Source organism: Macrotis lagotis, chromosome 3 (genome assembly GCF_037893015.1).
Source record: "Macrotis lagotis isolate mMagLag1 chromosome 3, bilby.v1.9.chrom.fasta, whole genome shotgun sequence".
NCBI classification, from domain to species: Eukaryota; Metazoa; Chordata; class Mammalia; order Peramelemorphia; family Peramelidae; genus Macrotis; species Macrotis lagotis.
In genome coordinates this window covers 297,481,199-297,506,514 of record NC_133660.1, presented here as the reverse complement: position 1 = coordinate 297,506,514, position 25,316 = coordinate 297,481,199, and the positions used below count along the sequence as shown (strand labels likewise).

Here is a 25,316-nt window from a genome sequence, read left to right as displayed (position 1 = left end):
ATATACTGATATATATATATATATATACACATGAACCTATATATGCATTCAATGGATTATAAAACTGCTGAAAATTTTAAGATTTAAATGTGATAAAATTATGTTCTCAGTTAGGTTACTATAACTGATTCACTTGCATAAATGTCTTTCACTCTTTACAGAATTTAGATTAAATCTGTTTTAAGAGATGGTAGTCAATAGTGTAAAATATTATGTCCACTTAATAACTTCTGGATTCTCTTGAGTAACAATTTTAAGCTCATTGACTCATAATCCCTCGTACTTCCTCTGTTTTGAAAAGGTGAAGGTCAGTTTTTCTTAATCCCATCTTGTAGTATACATGGTATATTTCAAAATCTTCCAAATGTTTATCCAGTCAGCCATTGTGATCTATTGTTAGTATCTTATGAATACATATAAATTTAGCAGATAGTATGAACTCATCCAGGTTAAATAAATTCTATTTTATTATTTAGCTCTTTCTAATAAATATTTGCTAAATTGAGATTAATTTAGGGGAGAATTACAAAGGAGTTCATTAGTTCCTTAATTTGAAGGGGGAGAAATTAACTGAATTTGGGAAGGGGAAAAATAAAGTGAAATGGGCAGAATTTGAACTGCCAACAAAATTAAATTGTTTTGTTTAATCCCACTCTGTAATCACCACATTTTTTAGGAAGTACAAAAATGAAAATATGAAATACTTTAAAGCAATCCCAGAAAACTATTATTATAACAAATCTTTGCTTTGGTTGGAAAAGAAAATTAAAAAAATTTCAGAGATTTCCTTGACAATGAAATGGTGGTCAGAGTTTCCCAAGGAAATTCAAGATACAAAGGAATATTTTGTGATAGTGTCTAAAGAGAATAGAACACTCCAAATTGCATTTTGAGATTTTGTTTCCACTGGTCTTTGAGTTTTAAGGAAATAAGATGTCTTAGGTTTGAAATGTATTAACAAAAAAAAAAAAATGATTATCCATAGAAGAAAATTCAATTGTTAATTAGCTTTGCCAATAGACTGACAAGTTAAGGAAATGAATTAGGACTAGATTTACATCATACTTGCATAATTCTTCTCAATGACTTTGGATATGGTTTTTCCCCCCCTTAATTGGATGCACTGACCTTTAGTTCAAATAAGACAAGATTGGCATATATTTTATATTCCAAATACAAAAACTTTCTCTCATTCTATTTCTTGTGATTAATTGTGATTAATTAAATTACTTAAATGTGATTTATAGGAATATCAGTAAAACAATATTTTATTTTACTATAAAATTATTTGCATTTCAAAGTGCTTTCAAATTAGGATCTTAATGAATGTGATAATGTCTCATTTCTGAAAAATACAAGTTATTTTTAAGCAATATGACTCTCATGACTATGAGAATCTCATCATAGCTCAAATTAATGCTGCTCTTGATTTAGGGGAATTTTAATACCCAAGCACGACCTTGGCCTGAAATAATTCATAGACAAATAATCCATAAATGAGAATTTCTGAGGCTATAACTAATATAGATCAGACTTACCTTTCTTAGCTCAGGTGCAATCACATCCAACTGTTTATTGCATTGATTAATATGTTTTCTAAATATGCATTGATATGAAAATTGTACCAGAGAAGGCACTTTACATATTATCTTTGATTCTGATAAAAGTCACATATAACAAATACTGAAGGTATAAATAATTCCCATTTTCATATGAGCAATATGTCACAAATTGGAAATAAATTAACTTTCACAATGTTACAAAAATTCTGTTAGAAGAATTTTATCTCCATTTAAATTACCATGTGATATGTTGATTCTCAAGAATTACTTCCATGAATCAGAAGTCAGACCTCTCTCAAAAAACATGAGATCTTTATTTAGAAATAATTGTTGTCTTGTTCTCCTCTGAAGAACCATTCCTCTTCTTCTTCCACTTCTCAATTTTAGAAACATGCCAGGTATCATGAACAAGTCCAGGTAACTTCTATATCATTAATGAGAAAGCACATCATCGTCAAATACTCTTGGGTTTTGAGTCTGGGGACTTTCAAGCCAGTCTTGGATTGGCCACTTACTATCACTGAGCAAATGTTAAATTGCTCATTATTTTTTGTGTTTCAGTACCATTGTCTACTTGCTTTGGACAATAGTCCACGCATTCTCTACCTCATAGGTTTATTGGAAAAGAAGGTTTTAAATTTTATGTGGCTAATTACATGAAATAAGTGACAATATAATTTTATGGCATGTTATGATTTTAGATCATAGTGAAGATGAAGAAGATGATAATTCAGTATTTCAAGATCACCTCGAGCAATCAAAGTTTACAGGAAAGAACTTGTTCATGAAAATTAGTTCAAAGACAAGGCTTTCTGCTAGACTCTCTAGAAGGAGACTGTGCAATATACCAGTGCACTTCTAAAGGAGTTTCCTTCAAGTCCTCTCAGGGTAAAAACAGTGTAGCCAGATATACTGCAACCATATTCTAAAGTTTCACTTTCCTCACCTTATCTAGACAATTGGCAGAATTGAATGTGTTTATACCAACTACATTCCCTCTTTTCTCAGAGGCAAATAAATCTATAGCATTTGAAATCCACAAACTGGAGGAATCTGCTTAAGAGTAAGATGGAAAGAAAGTATTAAAGAGGATGGCCCCCACACATCTTTTAATATTTATCATATTAGAAATCACAATAATTTTTAATAAATATTTTAATGATACATTTATTCATTCATTAATGTATACATTCAAAATATAGGTGATATATTTGCTATAGAAAATGAGACAGCTGAGGAAAAAAGAGTCAATACATAAAGATTTTCTCATGGAAATGAGAAGTCTCTGGGGAAAAATGTGAGCTCTGTTTAAGTATTTGATCCACAGGCAAATATTCAGTATTCAAACTAATGGGGCTAATGTAAAATCCATTTATTGATTTATTATGAATAATACAAATTTCATATTTTAAAAATCTTTCAGTGTCTTCATCTTGAATCAAGCTTTCTCTCTTTATATATTATATGCATATATTACATATATATATATATATTTAAAATTTGTCACTGTTCCCATAAATTGTAATGCATGCTCTTCAATTTTTTTTCATTAAAAACATGTTTTTATCAAATACAATGTGATAAAATATGAATTTGACAATTTAATGTATCCACATACAACCTTGATTAATAAGGATTGAAAGAGGCATATTTACTTTCATTACTTGAATATATTTCACCTATTTTCTTAATCATATTTTTCCATTGAAGCAATAACATCCTTGTTCCTCAAGTTGTATATTATAGGATTAAAATAGAAGTCAAAATTTTGTAGAATAGAGAAAGCATGTTCTCTGTGTTGAATCATAAGATTTGCAATTAAAATAAGTAGTGGTGCACAATTTTGAAAATAAAGGCATAACTATCAAGTGGGAAGAATAAATAGAGAAGACTGAATTTCTCTGTGGTTGATGACAAACTCACTTTGATGTTTAAGCTTTTAATATAAGAACCAAATGTCAGTAGAATAGGAATGAAACTACAGTTGCAAAGAATCACCACAATTCTTTTTTTGTAACAATGAGATATCACAGAAATGACTGAATTCATTGGGCCCACCTAAAGACGATGAGTAAAGCTTTATCCTAATTGGAAATGATCTAGCAGTTAATCAGCAACTAGATAATACTGTGTTGTTCATGAAAAGAGGCTAATGCAGAAGTTTCCAGATGACCATGTTGTGGTAATATGCCATGACTGTCACTTGGGAACATTCAGAACCATTCAAAATAATAAAGTACAAAAATTGCACAGTACAGGTCAGTAGTTAAATCTTCCTGGTTTGCATCCAAAGGCTCAAGAACATTATAGAGACATTGAATGATATACACTTTCCATGGGAGAAAAAAAAGATTCCAAGGGGGCAAAAATTGAGAATTTGGAAAGTTGAGTCAATCTCAGCTTACAATATTTGGTACATTTCCTATCAAAATAATGTGGATCACCAAATAAATATAAAATATGAGCCCATGGAGTCTGGAGAGATCAAAAAAATCCCAGACAAATAAACTGAACTACAACAGTGCTATCTGCACTGAACTCTTCTGTTTTTTTTTTATTTCAATACTCATGGCTGATGTATAATGTTTGACTATTTCTTACCATTATATTTTCATAAGAACATTGAAAATATGGCTAAGAGATGAGCAAAAGTAGAAAAGTGAAGAATATACATATCATAAATTAACACCCATTGGGTTTCATGTCCTGGAGAAAAATAGAGTAAATAAAATTGTGACCTTGTAATTAGATGCCTATATGTCCTTTTTATAAAAATTCATTTATTTTTCCAGTTATATGTCACAATAACTTTCTACAATCATTTTGATAAAGTTTACTCCCTTTCACCCATGCATTCCTCTATAAATAATCTGATATAAGGTTATATATGTACAATTGTCTTAGACTTATTTCCATTTTAGTCATGCTGTGAAAGAAGAATGAGAACAAAAGGGAAAAGCAAGCATGAGGAGGAAAAAAACCAAAATTGCAAATAGTGTGCCTTAATGTTCTTTCAAATCTCCGAGTTCTCTCTCTGGGTGTGGATGAAATTTATCATTGCAGATAGTTTGGAATTGTCTTTTATCACTTTAGCTGAAGGAAGGGAGGATTATCAGAGTTGATCATTGCACGATATTGTTAAATATTTTCCTGGTTTTACTCACTTCACTCAGCATCAGTTCATGTAAGTCTTTTCAAGTTTTTTTTTTCCTTGAAATCTGCCTGCTCATCTTTTCTTAGAGAACAAAGCTATTCCATTATATTCATATACAACATTTTTTCAGCCACTCTCAATTGATGAGCATCTCAATTTCCAATTCTTTGCCATGAAAGAGTATATTTTCAACCAAATATTAGATCATGCAATATGCTATAGAAGGAATTGCTATTCATGCCTATATTAATCTAAAGAGCTCCTGAGGTACTTTTCACTTCTCATTGCATGGATTGATATTTTATTAATGATGATAACCCATGTTGTAGGTAAATTCATTTTCTCCCTATCTCTGTTCTTTGTAGAACAACTTTTCTGAAATGATACATATATTGATGATGTAGTTATGAATTATTTTAAGAATTAGTGAAATAATTTGGAATTACTGAAAAAGATAGCTTTTAAATGTGGATAGCATTTGACATGGAATTTCTAATACTGATTCTTCTGGACAAATAATCAAGTAGAAAATGAACAAAATAAAAGAATTCTTATCCACAAACTTCCCCCAAAATGAATGGTAGTAAATGTGTTTGCATATATAGGTATATATGTAAGTAAAATTATGCAAAAAGTTTAATGCTTATTTAGTGAGGAATGACTAATAAATGCATGGCATAAATGGAATGGAAACTTATTGCTTAGAAAGAAAGAATATGATGAAGTCAAAGAAGAAGAAGAAAATCCATGGTCTGATTTGAAGTGAGAAATAACAAAATACACAATTACAACAATTTAAATGAAAGCAATAATACAAGGCATATCATCCAGGATTAAATGTAGTCCTATTGGATAGATAATTGAACAAATTTCCTTCCTAACATTAGAAATATAGGACAGTACAGATTTGTCATATTGTCCTTCCTCTTACAGTATTTACTATATCAGAAGTTTCTTAATTTATTTTCTTTTACTTCTTTTATTAAAAAATCTTTTACAAGTATAGTTTAAAATTAAAGACAATTGCTCAGATTTTAATATAACACTATTAATATGAAGAGGAAATTCTAGGCACTTGTCTTAGTTGCCAATAACTGGGGGACTGGCGGGCAGAAACTCATAGGCTTTCATTTTTAATGGGCTCAAAACTTTTTTTTGAATTTAATGTGCTTTCTTTGATTACTGACTCCACAAATGCCACGAGTTTCTGTAAATGGATTACACTCTTGCATTTCTTTCTTTTTCATCTTTCTTGTGTTTATTGACTTTCAACATTAGATTTAAAAAATGTTGGTGACAGTCTTTGGTGGCATCTTTCTTTTTCTTATATGAATCCTCAGTGCTTATTGTAAGGACTTTTAAATTGAATCTCTGAAATTTTTCTGTATTTAGATTGTCTACATAAAATCATTTGATAGTGACTTACACAAATGAATGGGCTAATGAATTTTATCCCAAGAAGGAAACAATAATTGTGTATCATCATCTACTGAGGCCACTTAAAACTGACATCTGTATGAAGGAGACATAAATATACACATGCTTATCCCTAGTAGATACAAACATAAAGAGACATGTACATGAAATATTTTATTTTTGTTGTTGTTCTTTCATTCATGTCTGACTCTCTGAAACCTTATTTTTAGAAAAAAAAGTTTTATTATTTCTTTCTTCAACAGTATCATATTTTATTTTATAGATGAGAACCTGAAGCAAACCGGGTTAAGCAAATTGCCCAGGGTCACATAACTAGTAAGAGGCTGAGCCATTAATTGGAATCACATCCTCTTGCCACAAGGATCAATTCCATCAACTGAGTAAACTAGCTTCACTCTCAGAGGAGGCATACATAGAAAAATAACCAATCCTATTTGATTGCTATCGTAAAATGAAAATCTTTTCAAATTCATGCTATAGAATAGAAAAGGGGATTTCAATTAGAATTTAAATGACATATCATAGAATTTAAAATTGTAATTTGACATTTCACTTGGCTAATAATTGCTTCAGTGCACCAATGACTTCTTTATTTCTCAGGCTGTATATCATGGGATTAAACATTGGGGTCACAATGGTATAAAAAAGAGAGAGTATTTTGTTGGTTCCTCCTGAGTTGTTTGTCTTGGGTCTTGAATACGTAATTGTAGCAGACCCAAAAAATAAGACTACAACTACAAGATGGGAAGAACAAGTTGAGAAGGCTTTATGTTTTCCTGTGTTTGATGGCAGCTTCAAGATGGTAATAATGATTTTGACATAGGATCTGATTATCCATAGAAAGGGTATCATGACAAACAACACTGCAACAACATAGACAGAGAGTTCTATCACAGAGGTATCTGAACAAGCCAATTTTAGTAATGGGGGGATGTCACAGAAAACATGATTAAGTTTATTAGAATCACAAAAAGGCAGGGAAAAAACCTGATATGTCTGTCCAATCATAACTGGGATTCCAGTGGTCCAGGAAGCAACCACAAGTTGGACACAAACCTTATGGTTCATGATGAGAGGATAGTAGAGTGGTTTACAGATGGCCACGTAACGGTCGTAGGCCATCACAGCCAGGAGTAAGCATTCGGTGCCGCCAAGAATAAGAAGGAAACAAAGTTGTATAGAACAATCCAAAAAGGAAATATGTCTATCATTTGTCCAAAGATTTGCCAACATATTGGGGAGGGTGACTGACGTGTAGCAGATTTCCAAGAAAGAAAAGTTCCCAAGGAAAAAATACATGGGAGTGTGGAGAGTTCGAGAAACTTTGGTTACTAAAATTATAAGTCCATTTCCTATGAGGATGGTTATGTAGACCATTAAGAAAATGCCAAACAAAAATCCTTGAAAATTGGGAAGGTCAGAAAATCCAAGCAAAATGAATTCCACTAAAGTAGTAAGATTTGTTCCTGCCATGATTTTTTCTGGGGTCCATCTGTACTAATGTTGAACCTGGGACAGAAAAAATCAGCTCTCTTGGTTGTCAGTTCATTTTTTTTCTGTAAAAATAGATAAGGCAGGTTACATGATCATTGAGTACCCTAAATTCTGTGTTTTAGTGTCTTCAAATTCTGTCAAAAATCTACTTTGCTATTTTTAACATAGGCATTTTTAGTTTGCATTTTGTTTATTAGGACTCATTCTAGAAATGACATTCATGTCATATATTCCAAAATCTTTGTTCTTTTCAATTTATCTTTGTAGGACCAAAGCAACTTTCTACCCTATCGTTCTATTTTATATGTCTAGCAAATGCTAATATTGTAGACACTCTGCTTTAATATTACATTCATCTAAAATGCCTCTCAGTTAAAGAATTACTGATAGATATTAGGGAATGAATAATGATTGAAACTTGGAGTTAAATAAGGAGGCAGAGAATAACATGAGAGACAATCTTGTGGAATAAAAATAAGTATTAAAATATACATTTCAATATCTTTCCCTATATAAAATTTAGGTTTGTATTCCAAAGGATGTTGTTTCTTAGGCCTAGTCTGTATATAATGAAATATAATTACATTTCATAAATATTATTAACATTTTAATTTCTTTGCTTCTGATGCTCTCAGTCTTTGCTTATATTCTAATCCATTCCTGGTGATGTTCAAGTGACTGTTCCTCTTTTATCAGAATTATGTACCTTCACATGCCAATTCAATTTCCACTCTCTTAATATCTACTTCACACATTACGTGCCCTCAATTAGAGTGAATTTTCTAATCAGAAGAAAATCTCCTGTTTAAAATAAGAATAAACTGCAGAGATGCTGTGGATGGCGCATTGTTCTTGGATAAAGAAAAAAATAATTTTCAATCTTGCCTTAGAGACTAATGAGTTCTGTAGGATGGACACTTTAAGGTCTCTCAGTCATGGTTTTTTCATCTAATAGTCAATGCAAGCACATACAAATGATAAAGTTATCCTATAGTTTTGATGGTTTTGACAATAGTGATGATTGTGATGTTGATTTTCTATAAAAATTATGATAATAATATTAATAAATAATCTAACACATAGATCATAGAATTTGGGGGAAAGAGAAATGAAGTAAAATATATGACATACTTAATAAATAATTATTATCATTAGTAGTAGTACTCATTAAGAGTTTGTTGTTTCTTCTTCCATTTTCCCTTCCTTTCATTGTGACATTTCTTTTCCTTGTTCCTCTTCTTTCCCTTCCCCTCTTTCTTCTTCTTCTTCTTCTTCTTCTTCTTCTTCTTCTTCTTCTTCTTCTTCTTCTTCTTCTTCTTCTTCTTCTTCTTCTTCTTCTTCTTCTTCTTTTTCTCCTCCTCCTCCGTTTGCTTTTCTTCTCTTCTAACTACTACTACTACTACTACTACTACTACTACTACTACTACTACTACTACTACTACTACTACTATTACTACTACTACTACTACTCCTGCTGCTACTACTGCTACTACTACTACTTCTTTCTTAATTTCTCATATATAAACACAAACACACATCTATCTTGATATCAGTCCAATGAACATTAAAACCTTTATATGGAAACCAAAATAATATAAAAGTTTACTGCTTTTTTCTCAAGCACCTAATTGTCTACTGCTCATCTTTGCTTTTGTGAGTCTTTAATGTGCTGTCCATCTTACCCCACATTTACTTGTCAATGCCCTGAATTTATCTGTTTGCTAACATATTGCTTACACAATTTCCAAACAGAATAATAAAAGGTTTTTCACAATTAATATGTTATCTCTTATAGTGAATTTTTAAATGGTAAAATTCATTCATCTAAAATGTGATTTTAGGAGTATAAATATAAAGATTTAATCTTTACTGGGATATATTTAATATGTAATGACCCAATAATACCAATGAAATTCTATCCAGGGAGAAATCTATTCTAATTTTTAACAGACATCCGTTGATCACTGGCTACATGAAGTACACAATTGGAAAGCAAAAAAGTTGTAAGATAAAAATGTCTGCTCTCAGAGAACTTGAAACCAATTTTGAATAGTTTGGTGAAGATAATGATGGTGATAGTGGTGGTTGTGGTCATTGTGGTTGTTTCAAGACCAACCATCCACATCAAAAAAGAGAATGGTTGAAAAGATAAACACTCATATATGTACATTTGTATGCTTATATGTGCATATATGAACATGTATGTATGTATGTGCATCCTTATGCTTGTAAATTACAATCAGATTATGTGCAGTTTATAAGTGATTATTTTCATAGGTTACTTAGTGAAGCAACATTGTTTAATTGCCCCCCAAAAAACCTAAGCACTGTATTATTTCTTGCAATAGAAATAAATTCTTCCTTTCAAAGCCTTCATATAAAAATATGTAAATATACATATATATATATATATATATATATGTGCATGAACAAAGAGTAATACAAACAGTTTTTAGTTGTTTTCTATGTTTTGTAGGAATTCTTGAATGTATAAAGAACTTATGTAAAATATATAAATAATAATTGGAAATGGTGGCAGCATCTCATTCCTCATATTTATAACATTCCTCATTAAAATTCACAATGCCCACTTTTTCTAGAGAGTTTATATCTCATCAAGGAGGGAAATCCAGATGGATAGATATAAAGATGGATAGATAGATAGATAGATAGATAGATAGATATATAGATAGATAGATAGATAGAAAGAGAGAGAGATAGACACACAGATAGGGATCTGTAGATATAGATACACATAAATATAAAGATCATCTTGTATTTGTGTTTGACAGTAAGCAACCATGAGTAAACATGATAGCATACCTTTAGCACATGTATGTAAGGATAATGTGGAGATTTTCTATCTAGATTATGCTTCTCTGTGGATAAGTCTTTGAATTTTTCTTTTAGATATTTTGTTTTTTGAGTCAATGAATTACATACTTTTTATAAGCCTCAGGAATGGTATCATAATTGTTCAGCATTAGTCAGTAAAAATTTATTTTAACTATTTTATCTTTTTGTTGCTATTATAGATTCCTGAGGAGTGATGATTGTGTAGCACATAAAAGTAAGTGAGATATCTGAGAATATATTTATCCATGCATGGATATGAGGAATATATATTAAAATATTATTTTCTCCAATGCTTTCTCCAAAAAGTATTGTTTCACTCATCTATACTGTGCCACTGATCTGACACTCAGTAATTGTACTTAAATGCCTTTGTGGATATCACTTTTCTTTTCATTTTTATAAGAATATTCAAGACAATGCTTTTATTTTTTTATCATATTGGCACTAGAACCTTAAAGCTGGATGATCCCAATTTGTGATTTTGGAGGATCTATATATTCATTCAAGTCAGGATTCAACAGGGAGAGCTATTTAATGAGTCATCTTTCTGACTCCTTTCTAAAAGGAATAGCATAAAAATTGCCAAAAATATTTTATAAAATTTAGATTAAATACTTCCAGCTTTATATTTTTGGAGTATTCATAGTTCTCTTACTATCCATCATAAGGAATATTGCACATACATAATAAATATTGTTGGGAGCCAGGATCTCTAAGCTGTTTAACACAGTCTCAGCAAGAAGACTCAAGGCAGTCCCACTGCCTGATGGAACAACATTTCCTTCTTCAATATATATATAGGGATTTCATGCATACCAATATTTATAGGTTTACTATTGATTACAATATTTACTCACCTTAATAGTGGAATGACTATAAAAGAAGGATTTCAGCAACATTCCTTGAATGAAACAGATTGTAAACTTTGTCCAAATTTAACAGGACTGCCTCTCCCTGAGGCATACACAAGGCTTCAACATTATGAAGTCTCTGGAAAACCCAACTGGGAATTCCAAGGAGATGTCAGAATATATACAGGGAAAATAGATACAAGATGGGTCAGATAGAATTCCAGGCAAATTAATAGTTTAACTCCCCCTTACTATACACAGGAATACATGAAAAAGATGGTGAGAAAATAGTTTTATAGGTGACCGATATGTGAACTCCAGCAGCCTTAGCTTCATGAGAAAGAATAAAAAAGTCACAGAAACTGTGGTTTCTACCAACAAAGCCTGAAAGAAAAATTGGTTATTGTAAGAGTTAACAGATGGGTAGACAAGCAGAAAGAACCTCACTATAGATTGTTAAGGAAGTGTATCAAAAAACATTACCTACACAGGAAATATAAAAAAAAACTTTCCATTAAAAAATTGCTTAATTAATAAGTTTAAATGAATTAACAATTATACAATGTAATAATAAATAAGGTAACAGACAGGTTGAGGTCATCATGGACTGAGTAGGTATAAGAAATCAATTAACTATTTGATTATTAATTAAACTTGTAATCACATGATTAAAACTTGTAACCATGTGAACTATATGATTGATGATGAAAATTGTACACTTTGGTAACCAAGGAAATGATCTCAGCTTGCTTGAAACATGCATGATTCTGAGACTATAAAAATAAATCTAAGCAGCTGACAGTCAGTCAACCTGCTCCTGACTTTACCCCTGTGTTGACTCAACTCATTTCTCCAAGTCTTTCTCTCCTGTCAGGTTCCAAGGACCTCAAGGAGGCTGGACCGCCACAAAATATGATTAATTTCTCATTTAATCCTATCTAATTTTGCTTTGTTATCCCAGGAGTGGTACCTCAATTTGAATTTTCCTATATCAACTAAATAAGGATTTCACTCATCACGTGGTACAGGGAAAATTTCTATTGATTACAAATCTAAGGGATAGATTTAGGGTTTTCAAAAGTCTATAGTATATACCTGAGCTTATCTCACCTACTAAGGATATTACAACTGTTTCTCCCACGTTGTTTGAGATTGTCATAGGTAAAAGAAAGTATGAAGTAATGTGCAAAACACTAAACTTAGGAAAAAGATGATTTTACTGGAAATACTATGTTCTTTATAACGGTGAAAACCTGAATTGCTTTTTGGCATATAAAATGATACATTGGACTTGGTAATCTAGCTCCTTTTAGATTTAAATCTATAATTCACAGTGTGTTGACTAAAGTAATCTGGCAAAAAACAAAACTAAACTAAACTAAACAAACTTCTTTAAAGACAGCTTTCAAAATATTAGAGATCTTGTCATCACTTAGCATAAGGTAGTGAGGCTAAAGGAAGAAATTAATGTAAAGGTTTTTAACAGCAAATGGCAGCCTCCTTCCTTCATAATGCATTTAAAAATATATATTATATATGTCATTCTTACCTGAGGATTATGAAGAAATATATATACGTGTAGACATATCTGTCCTTGATGTTCTTCTTGCAGTGATATTTGCTTTTATTTTTTGAACCTCTTATCAATTGTAATTAAGAATGACATTTTATTGTTATTCATAGTAACAAATCATCCCTTAAAGTAGTATAAAGCTTTGAAATATTTTACAAAGTCAATTTTATATCAATGTTATAACGATTCATATTTAAAAACTACATCTTTTTTGAGTAATATTTTATCTTTGTTTTTGTTCAAGAGGATTTTGCCAGGTTTTATTTAAATGTTTCCATTTATTTTGTAGAGTCTTAATTCCTGAGAAAACTTCTAAGAATAAAAGAAACTATTAACATAACACCCTCAGAGTGAAAGATTCTGAGTTCATGACAAATGATTCAGGCTTACCTTCTCAGAAGAGATCAAATAATCTTCAGCTTCTTATTGTTTCTATGACTAAATGTTTATTTATAAAAGCCTTTCTATCCAATTACTGATCTGATCTTCACAATGGGCCAATTAGCTAAATCTGAAGCATGTAATTTGTTTCCTTTGACATTAAATAAATTTGATGCATAAATTTGATGCTCCAGGTGGCAGCAAGAAACACAACAATTATCGTTTTTGAAATAGGGTTTACTCCCAAGGTCAACTACCTAATGCTGTGACAAGAATAAATGGTCGCAACCAGAAATAAACTAGTAATGCTCTTTCTGTCCAATATTATCAGAGCTCTTGAAGCAGAAAGAATTACTGTTCTACTTCTCAAGTGAAAAATCTCCTCCACCAAGTAAATTTGCCTTTTTAAATACCGTTAATAATATAATATGCCCCAATGAGGCAGACCCTTGGGTTTTGAGTTTGGGGAACTTAGTTCCATTGGTCTATTAGGCAATTATTCATGACCTAAGCCATGACATTTCACTAACACTAACAATTCACTAGAACTCCAATTTTCTATTCTTCATAATGGGTTTTCTGCCTCACATAGTTATTGTCAAAATTCAACTTTGCCAAGTTTATTTATGTATTAGTTATTAATAAAGAAAATATTGTTGATTATAATATTAGACTTATAAATGTTCACATGGATGTCATATGAATTCACTGTCAGCAAAAAAGCACTTTGTGAACAGAACAAGGCAATGAAGAAATATTTGATTTCTGTGACCTAATGTTTATCAAATTCCTGGAAAGAGTGTCTCATATCTAACAAGCTTTCAGGAAAGAAAATTTCCCCCAAAAATAACAAACAAAAAATGATGTGTATAAGTTGTCTTGGTTATTAATGACACATTTCATCATGTACTTATATGTAAAAATCCCAAGTACATCAGAAAATGCCTGAATAAAAAAATTCTCCCACAATAGTGTGATTTCATTTTCATTTTTTCCCCATTTGATGACAAGGTGATCTAATTCAGTTTTCTGTAGATCAGCTTCATCCTCTTTAAAAGTATGTTGAAGGTGAGATAACACCCAAAGATTCCTTTATTTCTACTGTTCTATATTCAAAGTAGGATGACCCCCTTAGTTAACCATTAATACATATTTATATGTTCAACATAGCAATAATTTATTTTTTTATTCAAAAGATGCTGAGCTTAAAGGAAAGCTATTTCATAAACTCATTTCATTCCAAATCCCACATTAAAGAATTTCCTGCTTCTATTATATTTGGGAATAAAAGAAAACCACACATTTCTCACAAATGAAAAAGGAGAAATAATATTATATTAGGTTTCAAATATGTCATAATCTAAGCCTCTTTCATTGGTGTTTCATTTCATTTCACATCTTCAGTTCCTGATTAAATAGATGTCATTTTCTACTTTACATCCTTCTTGAACTGTTAATTACATCATATGTAAAACTCCATGGAAGCAGGGACTCCATAATATATCTATTGCCCATAGTTGCCCACATACCCATATGAATATATATATATGTATATATATATATATATATATACATATGCAATGTATATATGATTATATACATATATGTATATGTATATAATATATGTATGTATATAATTATTTTTGGTAATGCAATGTGTTGCATTAGTATTTTAATTTTGCTATTCATGCAAAGTTCTGCCACTCATGAATAAACCTGGTTTGTCTAATCACTGATATTAATTCTTAAAATTCCCCTTATCCTTTTTAATTTATTTGACAAGATTTCTGTCATCCTTCTAGTGAAAAACCTTTTTCAATTTAATGTGGACAATATCACCCATTTTGCTATTTATAATATAATCTATTTGTGGTTTGGTCATGAATTTTTCCCATTTACATAAATCCATCATATAGAATATTTAGTGATCTCTCAAGTCGTCTTTGATATCACCTTTTTGTCTAGATCCTGTAAACATTTTGAACTTAATTTGGAATAGTGTATAACATATAATTGTTCACCTAGGCTTTGCCTTACTGTTTTCCAGTTTTCCCAGCAGTTTTATTCAAATAATGAGTGCTTATCACAGAAATTTATGTTTTTGAGTTTGGCAAACAATAGACTGCTATAATCATTTCTTATTGTATTTTTTATACCTCCTCTAATCCAATGATCAGTTTCTCTATTTCCTACCTAGTACCAGACATTTTTTGATGACTGTTGCTTTCTAGTATAGTTTTAGATCTGGTCCAGCTAAATTACCTTCCTTTGAAATTTTTTCCCATCAATTCCTTTGATATTTTTTACCTTTTTTGATGCAGATGAATGTATTTATTATTTTTGTAGCTCTGTAAAATAGGTTTTTTGATGGCGCTGAATATGTGGTTTAATTTGTGCAGATATGTCATTTCTCTTCTATTAGTTCAGTTTACCCATGAGCATTTGGTATTTTTCCAGTTGTTTAGATCTGATTTAATCTGTGTGAAAGGTATTTTGTTAATGTGTTTACAGAGTTTCTGGGTTTGTCTTGGGAGGTAGATTCCCAAGTATTTTATGTTGTCTTCAGTTTCAGTTAAAGAAATTTCTCCTAATATCACTTCTCCTGTAGTTTTCTTGTTCATAAATAGAAATGCTGATGGCTTATTTGGGTTTATTTTATATGCTGGTTCTTTGCTGAAGTTGCTAATTATTTCAAGGGGGGGTTATAGTTTTTTCTCAGAGTCTCTTAAAGATATCATTATCTCATCTACAAAGAATGAAAACTTTGTTTCCTCATTGCCAATTCTATTTCACACTTTATTTTTCTTCTAAATCCCTAAAACTAGTATTTCTAATACCATAGTGAATGGTAGTGGTGAAAGTAGGCATCCTGGTGTCATCCCTGATCTTTCTGGAGATGCTCCTACTTTATCCACATTATATTTAATATTTGTTACAGGTTTTAGATGTTTACCATTAGATTAGTAAGGACATTTATCACCATGTTGTGCTTAATCTATTGTACCAATCCATGTAAATATTTCTTAGTAACAGATTTTTTTCATGATTGCAGCTTTGTAATGTAGTTTGAAAACTAGATATTGCTAGGTTACCTTACTTCACATTTTTTCCATTAATTCCATTGATATATTTGACTCTATTCTTCCAGATAAATTTTGTTATTACTATTATTTTATAGCACTAAGTTTTATTTTGATTTGTATGACACTTTATAAAGTTTAAAAATTTTTCATACTGATATATTTGCTCATACTAATAAAGAGTAATTAATGTTCATTCTAATATCTTGTTTTGCATTAATAGTGTTCTGTACTTGTGTTATATATTTCCTGGGTTTAACTTGACAGGTAGACTCTCAAGTATTTCATATTATCTGCCCTTATTTTATGTTTTTGTTCTTTCTATTCTTTCCCTCTGCACTTTGTTGGAAAATATAGAAATTATTTATGTGCTTATTTTATTTCCTATGTCCTGCTAAGGTTGTTCATTGTTTCAACAAGTGTTTTTGCTGATTTTATAAGATTATCTATGTTTACCTTCATCTCCAAAGAATTCATTGTATTTATATTTATTTTCTTATTCCTAATTCTAAAATTGGTAATAATCAGGTAAATTTTGATGCTGTTGAATATAAGTGTTCTGTTGTGGTGATAGGTTTCAATGTATTAAAACAGACCTGGATTCCTAGTATAAATCCTACCTTATCCTATTTTATCAACTTTGTGATGGATTATTATACTTTGCTTGCTGGTATTTTATTTGAAAATTTTCAACAATATTCATTGAGGAATTGGCTTCATGTTTTCCTTCTCTGTTTTTGTTCTTCATGGTTTAATATCAGAACCATATTTGCATCATAAAAGGAATTTGATAGAACTACATCTTTGACTATTATTCCAAATATTTTATTTTCTATTGGACTTAAGGTAGTTTCTCTGTCTTTCCTTGTCATTTTATACATAAAGAAACCTAAGCTTCTTAGGTTAAATGATTCGTTAGACTCCATAGATATTAATTGACATAGTGGGATTTGAATGCCACACAATTAGGAAAAGAAGATAAACACTGTTTCCTCTACAAAATGCTAATTTTCATTTCTGTATCTCACTAGGCTAAAATTCACACTACCCACTAAAAACTCATGTTCCCTTTATTGTATTGTCTGAGGTTCTCAGGCTTGAATCTGACAAACTTAGAATCACACTTATCAACATGTGTGTAAAACTAGTGGTTAGAAAGAAATTTGTTGTAACAAAACGAAAACAAATGTATTATTGTATCAAAAAAAAAAAAGACTGTCCTAGAAACAGCTTCAGATATTTTTGATAGTTTTTCCTATTTTTAGGCCCACTCAGACTATCAGTAATTAATCAAACACTGTTTCCTTTGAGGAATTTTAAGATCATCTGTTATTGAGTTTCTCAGGCATTTTTTTTTCTTTTCTGTCCCCAAATTAAATGTCAGCATCAGTCTCCAAGTCCAAGCTGTGTATTTGGCTCATTTGTCATGACCTGTGAGATTTAGGAAGAAATTTCCCCACTGAAGCAATGACATCCTTATTTCTCAGACTATATATCCGGGGATTAAACATTGGGGTCACAGTGGTACAGAAAAGGGCAAGTTACCTTGCCTGCTCCTGCTCATCGACTGGAATTTGGCCACAAGTATTCAATACTTCCAGACCCATAGAACAAACCCACAACCATGAGGTGAGAAGAGCAAGTGGAGAAGGCTTTGGATTTCCCTGAGGATGAAGGCAGTTTCCGGATGGTAGTGATGATTCTGACATAGGAGGAAACTATCAGTAGAAAGGGGATTGTGACAAATAACAGAGCAAGAACTAGAACAGAGACCTCTACATTAGATGCGTCCCCACAGGACAATTTGAGTAAAGGCGGGGTATCACAGAAAATATAATTGATCTTGTTAGGACCACAGAAGTTCAAAGAAAATATCTGGTAAGTCTGCACTCTCGTTACTGGGACCCCAGTCGTCCAGGAAGCCACGACCATCTGGACACATACCTTGTGATTCCATAAGCCATCACAGTCAGTAACAAACACTCTGCTGCTCCCAGAATAAAAAGGAAGCAAGCCTGTACAGCACAGGCTAAGAAAGAAATGCTCCTTTTGGGAGACCACAGATCTGCCAACATCCTTGGGAGAGTGACTGATGTGTAGCAGATTTTCAGTAAGGAAAAATTTCCCAGGAAAAAATACATGGGAGTTTGGAGAACTGGATCAGTCTTGGTGATGAAAATGAGGAGGCCATTTCCTATGAGTATACTCAGGTAGATGACTGAGAAAAGCCCAAAGAGAAATCCTTGGAGGTTGGGAAGGTCAGAAAAGCCCAGGAGAATGAATTCCATCACCTCTGTGAGATTGTCCTGTGTCATTGAGTCTTTCTTCTGTCTGTGGAAATGAAGATTCCAGAAGAAAGCAATGACTTTCCTTCTCTTATTCTCAGTTTCTCTCTCAGTCAAGAAGTGAAAATTTAGAATGATCACCCCTTGATTTTATTTCATATTTTCATTACCGGTACTTTTTCCCTCTGTATTCTCATATCAGTTCTCTACAATCTAAAGAAAAAGCCCAAATTCAATAAGTGTCTGTTAAGTCTTTATGCTTTATCAAGCACTCTGCTAAAATTCTACAACAATAAACTTCTAATTATTCTTAAAATGGTCAATTTCAAAAGAAACATAATTTTAGACCATTTTTGTTTTATTATATTTCTTGGGCAACTATAGCCACATTCTTTATAGAAAATATGACAGAAAAAATAAAAGGACATTCAATGACTTATCCCCAAGAGTAATGCTCTTATTGTCTTGTGATTTTCAACCAAATTTGCATTGGTTATAATTTTTTTTTGCATGGAATAGTTTTGCTGATCACTTAAAATCTGCCATTATTTCAATCTCTATCTTATTTCTCTCCATTCCACTATGTTGATTTCTCTTGTAACCTTCAAATAAAAATTTCTACAGTTTGATTTATGCTACTATTTGTCATTGAGGAAATGCCTCCTACTTAACTAATTAACTACTTAACTAATTAATTAAATAACTAAACAATGGCTAGATACAAAATAGCCTTTTTTTTTAGAATTTTGCAAGGCAAATGAGGTTAAGTGGCTTGCCCAAGGCCACACAGCTAGGTAATTGTTAAGTGTCTGAGCCTGGTTTGAACTCAGGGAATCCTGCCTCCAGGGCCGGTGCTCTATCCACTGCCTCACCTAGCTGCCCCTTTGAAGCTCTTTTTCATGTGTATATCCTATGCTCCTTTAAAGTTTAAAAATGTTTGAGAGATATAGTTTCTGTAAAGCAATCATTTTATTTATGAGGCCATCCGGTTATGTAAAAAAGAATGATAATTTGGTCTTCTCTCTTAAACCAAAATGAATCATATCATGAGACTCACACTTAATATGCCTTTGCAATGGTCATTTATTTAATCATGTCATGTCACCCCTTTCAGAGAAAATATCTGTGTCAGACCACTCGCAGACTTGGGTTTTCTAAATGAAAGAATCTCTCTCAACCAAAACTTGAATAAACCATCATGATATTCCCCATCCTAGAACAAATTCCTTGCAAGGTTAGGTCTGAGCAAGATTAGGAGAGTCAATGTAATCACATTATCAGTCATGTCTTTCTGAAAAAAAATCAAACTTTTAAAATGAGAATATTAGAGGCAAGGAGAAGCCTCTGAATCTCTCCAAGACATTGATTATTAATAACTATTTCTCACACTTGGTACTAGATTCTTAAAATTTAAAGTTCATGAGCATGCATTTGCAATTTTATCTATTTTGAACTGAATTCTATACGTAATAAATATTCAATAAATGTCTTAGATTTATTTCCTGAAATAAATTCATGAATTTGTATCATGTCCATCATATTCCTCCTACTAACTGAAAAAGTATATTTTAAATTTAGGAAATTGTAGAAATAAAATATTCCATTTTAGTACATTTTCATTCACCAAGCCATTTTCTCCTTTTCATTCTTTGTTGTATAATTATTCTCTGTTCACTTCCAAAGTAGGATATGAAAGAATCATTTTCTGGAAGAATGAAACAAACAAATGGTAAATTCGAAAAGTTCAGAGACTTTTAGACTTGAGCATAAACAGGGATATAGTTTTGGTAAAACTATATGAGACATAGGAGAAATCAGCTTATAGTTAGAGAATGTCTGTTTCTTGAAGGATAGAGTAGGATCCAAGAGGACTGATATTCTGAGAACAGTAGAATGAATCAAAACAATTTTGATATTCTCTTTTTTTCAAGAAATGTCCCAATGCCTTCTAGCCATTTCAGTGTGTCCACTTGATACAATAAAACGATGACTGAATCTGAATGTAGAAGATGATTTCAAATTTCACTACTAAACCTCATTATGTTTCCATAAAGTAGTAGTCATTGGCTTTCTCCATGTTTTATTTACTTCCTTAATGCGATGAAGGGTGAACCTGAGATTACGCCGCCCCTCTTTAGAAATGATCCATACCCACCAAGTGTGTCAATGTCATTCTTCATATCCTTTCTTTTTATCTGTTTCTCAATCTCTCTCTCTGTCTCAGTCTTTCTATCTTTCAATACTTCCCCTTGGACAATGAAGCCAAACAATAGATCAATTATATGTGTGAAATTATTCAAAACATATTTCCATAATCACCATATATAGCCAAAAAATCACAAATACAAAATTTAAATAGAGAGAGAGAGAGAGAGAGAGAGAGAGAGAGAGAGAAGTATGAGGAGGAAAAGAAGAAGGGAGGGAGGAAGGAAAGGAAAGTAAGTTAAGGGAAGGGAAGAGAAGGAAAGAGAAGGAAAGGAAGGAATGAAGGATAGAAGGAAGGAAGGAAGGAAAGAAAGAAGGAATGAAGGAAGGAAGGAAGGAAGGAAAGAAAGAAGGAAGGAAGGAAGGAAGGAAGGAAGGAAGGAAGGAAGGAAAGAAGGAACAAAGGAAGGAAGGGAGAAAATTATATACTATTTTGTACTGATCATTCATTCATTCTCTTTCTGGAGGTGAATAGCAATTTTCCCTGGGAGATTATTAGAATTATTTTAAATGACTTTGTTGATCACAGTAGCCTAGTCTTTCAAAATTGAACTCCTTTCTACATTGCTGTTTATTTGCACAATGATCTCCTAGCTCTTCTCATTTTTTTGTCTTTACCCAGTATGAATTTTTATTTTTTCTTTCAAACTAGAACCTGTGTTTGCTTGACATTTCTAACACAGTCATATGGTTCAACTCGTTCAATAACTCCCCAAATGATGAGCATCTCAATTTTTAACTCTTTGCCACCACGAATAAATCAGCTATAATCATGTCTTGTGCATATAGGTGCTTTTCTTTTTTTTTGTTTTTTTTTTTTTGTTCATAGATTTGTGGGACAGATCTAGTAGTGGTATTGTAGAAACAAAGAGTCTGCATAGTTTTATGTCCCTTTCAAAATAGTTTCATATGGTTCTCAGAGAATGATTGAGATAGCTCATTATTCTAGCAAAATTTCACTTAAGCAACTATTTTCCTTCATTCTCTCTTAACATTTTGTCATTTCTGATAGATGTGATGTGATGCATTAAAGGTGTTTTAAACTCCTTTTCTCTAATCTAAAACGCTTTATAGAATTTTTATATCTTTGAGTTCTTCTTAAAACTGATCATATGAATATAATTGTGAATGTATTTATATGTGTATATTATATGTGTTTGTGCATACATGACTTTAGTAATGACTAATTTTTTTGAATTTCTTTATTCTCTAATATTTATTGAAATAATTCACTTATCAGAGAAACTTGCTATTACTGCATTATCTCTCATATCTTTTAGTGAAATATAGTTTCCTTGATTATCCTTTAAAATTTTACATATTCATGCTTTTGCTTTGTCTGTGTTCATGACTGCCTTCTCTGGCTTTTTCATTTAAATTGAAATGCAATAGAATTTTGTCCTTCTGTTTAATCCAACATTGTATATTTCTTTTTATCCACTCAGTCTCTTTTATTTATTTATCTTTTTATCTATCTATCTATCTATTTGTTTATTTGTTTGTCTGTCTGTTTGTTTGTTTGTTTGTTTGTTTGTTTGCTAGGCAATGGGGTTAAGTGGCTTGCCCAAGGCCACACAACTAGGTAATGATTAAGTGTCTGAGGTCAGTTTTGAACTCAGGTATTCCTGACTCCAGGGACTGTGCTCTCTCCACTGTGCCACCTAGCTTCCCTAGTCAGTGTCTTTTATTTTATTTTGGGCGACTAGGTGGTGCAGTGGATAAAGCACAAACCCTGGAGTCAGAAGTACCTGAGTTCAAAACCAGTCTAAGACACTTAATAATTACCTAGCTGTGGTATCTTGGGCAAGCCATTTAACCCCATTTGCCTTGGAAAAATCTGAAAAAAAGAAAAAATAACATATTTCTAAATTCTGGTTTCTAATAGTCTGCAATTTTCTTGCCTTTTATGGATTAGTTAAATGAAATAGAGGACTTCTGAACCTTCATGATAAAAATACTACATATGAATAGAAAATTTCAGATTCAAACAATTCAATTAGGGAAGTATTAAAAGTTACATATGAAAGTTATCATGTGGGTCTCATTGGAGGTCAAGTATTTACCATCTTTTGTGGGAAGGTGAGACATATAACTCCAAAGAACTATACCATAAGGGCATTCATTATTGACCAAAAATTGTGCAAATGCCTCCATTTTAATTTTTCCTGTTTATCCTTTTCTCTCCATTTTATTCTGTTCAACCTCAAAAGTCTATTTGGCATCTAACCATTGTTTCTCTTTTCCTGTCCTAGATTGATCATTTCCCTGTTTCTTCCCTTTTCCATTCTATTGTCCCATTGAATGCACAATTGATTGTATGTGTGTATGTGTGTGTACACATATACACAATTACTCTTCTCTCTTTGAACCAATTTTGACGAAAGTGAGGTTCAAGTTTTTTCCTAAAATGCCCCCATTTTACCCTTTGTTTTTCCTTCTGTGCCTCTTTTATTTTAGATTTTCCCTCCATTCATCGTCGCCCTCCCCCATTCTCCCCATGAATCCCACTTATTCATTCTTAATTTTTTAGAGAGTATTTTGACATTATTAACTTACCTACCCCATGCTCCTGTCTGTATGGATACTTTCTAACTACTGTAATAAAGGTGAGTTTTATTTTAGTTACATGCATCATCTTCCCATAAAGTAATATCAACAAGTGAATCCCCATGAATACCCTGGTTTATTAAATATTAAAATTTCTATTCATCTCTAGACCTTCTATCAGAATGCCCAGAAGGACTCTATTTAAATAAATTTCATTTTTTTTTAATTTTCTAATTTTTTTTTTTATTTTTAGGAAATGGGATTAAGAATCGCTTTACCAAGGTCACTCAGTTTGGCAATTATTAATTGTCTGAGGCTGCATTTGAACTCATGTCTTCCAGACTCCAGGGCTAGTATTCTTTCGATTGGGCAACTTAGCTGCCCCATTTGATTAAATTTAAATTTCACCTAAATTACTCACTGTTACTAGGTAGATCATTCTTGTTTGCAGTCCTGTCCCTAACAGCATATTCTAAGTATTCCACTTACTTGTATGGAAACTTTTAAATTGTGTGTGCTCACGATTCTAGCTCCACAATATTTGAATCATATAATTCTGTAAGTTTGCAATATTTTCTCCTGTACCCTGGAGTTCTGCAATTTGTCTCTAATATTCTTGGGAGCTTTCATTTTGGGATCACTTGCAGGAGGTAGATTGGTGGATTCTTCCAATTTCTATTTTATCCTCTCGATCTAAGCTATCAGGAAAGCTCCTTTATAGTACAGTGGTGTCACTGAGTAATCTTACATATTTGACATGTAAACATGTCAAACTCTCGTCAAAAAAAGAGTTAAGCAAAACATGTCTGATCATTAACCATGTCAAATGATTGACTGATAAACTCCTATTTCTCTTTTAAAAAGAGGAAGTCATGCTTCAATCCTATCCCACTGAAGTTACAGCTGATACTTTTTAAGAAGCATCCTGATCTTTCCCTTTTAATTTTAATTAATTTGTAGTGGTTAAGTCATTTTCAATTGTGTTTGACAGTCCATGAGCCTATTTCCTTCTGTAACTCATTTTGCAAATGAGAAGCTGAGACAAAAAGAGTTATGTGACTTGCTCAGGGTCGCTCAACTAGTAAGTGTCAGAAATTGGATTTGAACTCAATGAAGATGAGTTTTCTTTTCTTCTGATTCCAAGTGATCTCTCTCTACCCACTATGTCTGAATCTAAACACATATTTAAAAGCTCCAAACTCTATCCTGCAACTTCCTCAGATTTAAATACAATCCTAGAACAAAGTGCTTTTTATAAATTTCTTTTGTTCACGGTCAATTGTTTTCATAATTATGCAAACTTCACTTTTTATCAGAAAATATAAGTCATAGTAATAGTTACTAACATTTATATACAATGATTTCAGGCCTGTGAAAGGCTATACTAGCATTGTCATCTCATGTAATCCTTATATATTTCATATATATATATATATATACATTTTAATTTACTGTGTATCATATCTTATCTGTAATAATATTGGAACACATAAAAATGTAACAACATATATGAACATAAACTAAGTTATATTGATAAACATATCACTATTTTTTCAATGAATAAATACACTTTTGTTTAAAGACTTTTGAAATAAAAAGAAGGCTATAATAGTTATGGTTGAATCTAGTGTACTTTGCAGTATCTTTGACTCTCATAGTGAATATTTCTCAAAGTAAGTGATGGCATTTCAAATAATTTTCCATTCTACATTTGAGTAAACTGAGTCAGGAGCAGTTAAGTGATCAAATGAATAAAGTATACCTGAAGTCTGTAAGTGTTCCTGATTTCAATTCCTGAATTCAAATCTGGCCTCAAATATTTACTAGTTATGGACAAATCAGTTAACTCTCTTTTCAGTGCTTCATCTAAAAAAATGATCTCAAGAAGAAA

At 31.7% G+C, this 25,316-nt stretch overlaps 1 protein-coding gene and 1 pseudogene across 1 annotated transcript; both read right to left on the bottom strand.

Moving 5' to 3' along the window:
- Window positions 1–6,702: 6,702 nt before the first annotated feature.
- On the bottom strand, window positions 6,703–7,635 carry LOC141516873 (olfactory receptor 10AG1-like). Its single transcript, XM_074227833.1, has one exon. The coding sequence runs from the start codon at window positions 7,624–7,626 to the stop codon at window positions 6,703–6,705; it is 924 nt and encodes a 307-aa protein (XP_074083934.1). The 5' UTR covers window positions 7,627–7,635.
- Window positions 7,636–17,812: 10,177 nt separating this feature from the next.
- LOC141519565 (olfactory receptor 10AG1-like) lies at window positions 17,813–18,703 on the bottom strand (annotated as a pseudogene).
- Window positions 18,704–25,316: the final 6,613 nt, after the last annotated feature.

What these genes read in the sequence shown, in the direction of transcription:
- LOC141516873 (XM_074227833.1), bottom strand. Translation starts at nt 7,626, where the DNA reads ATGGCAGGAACAAATCTTACTACTTTAGTGGAATTCATTTTGCTTGGA.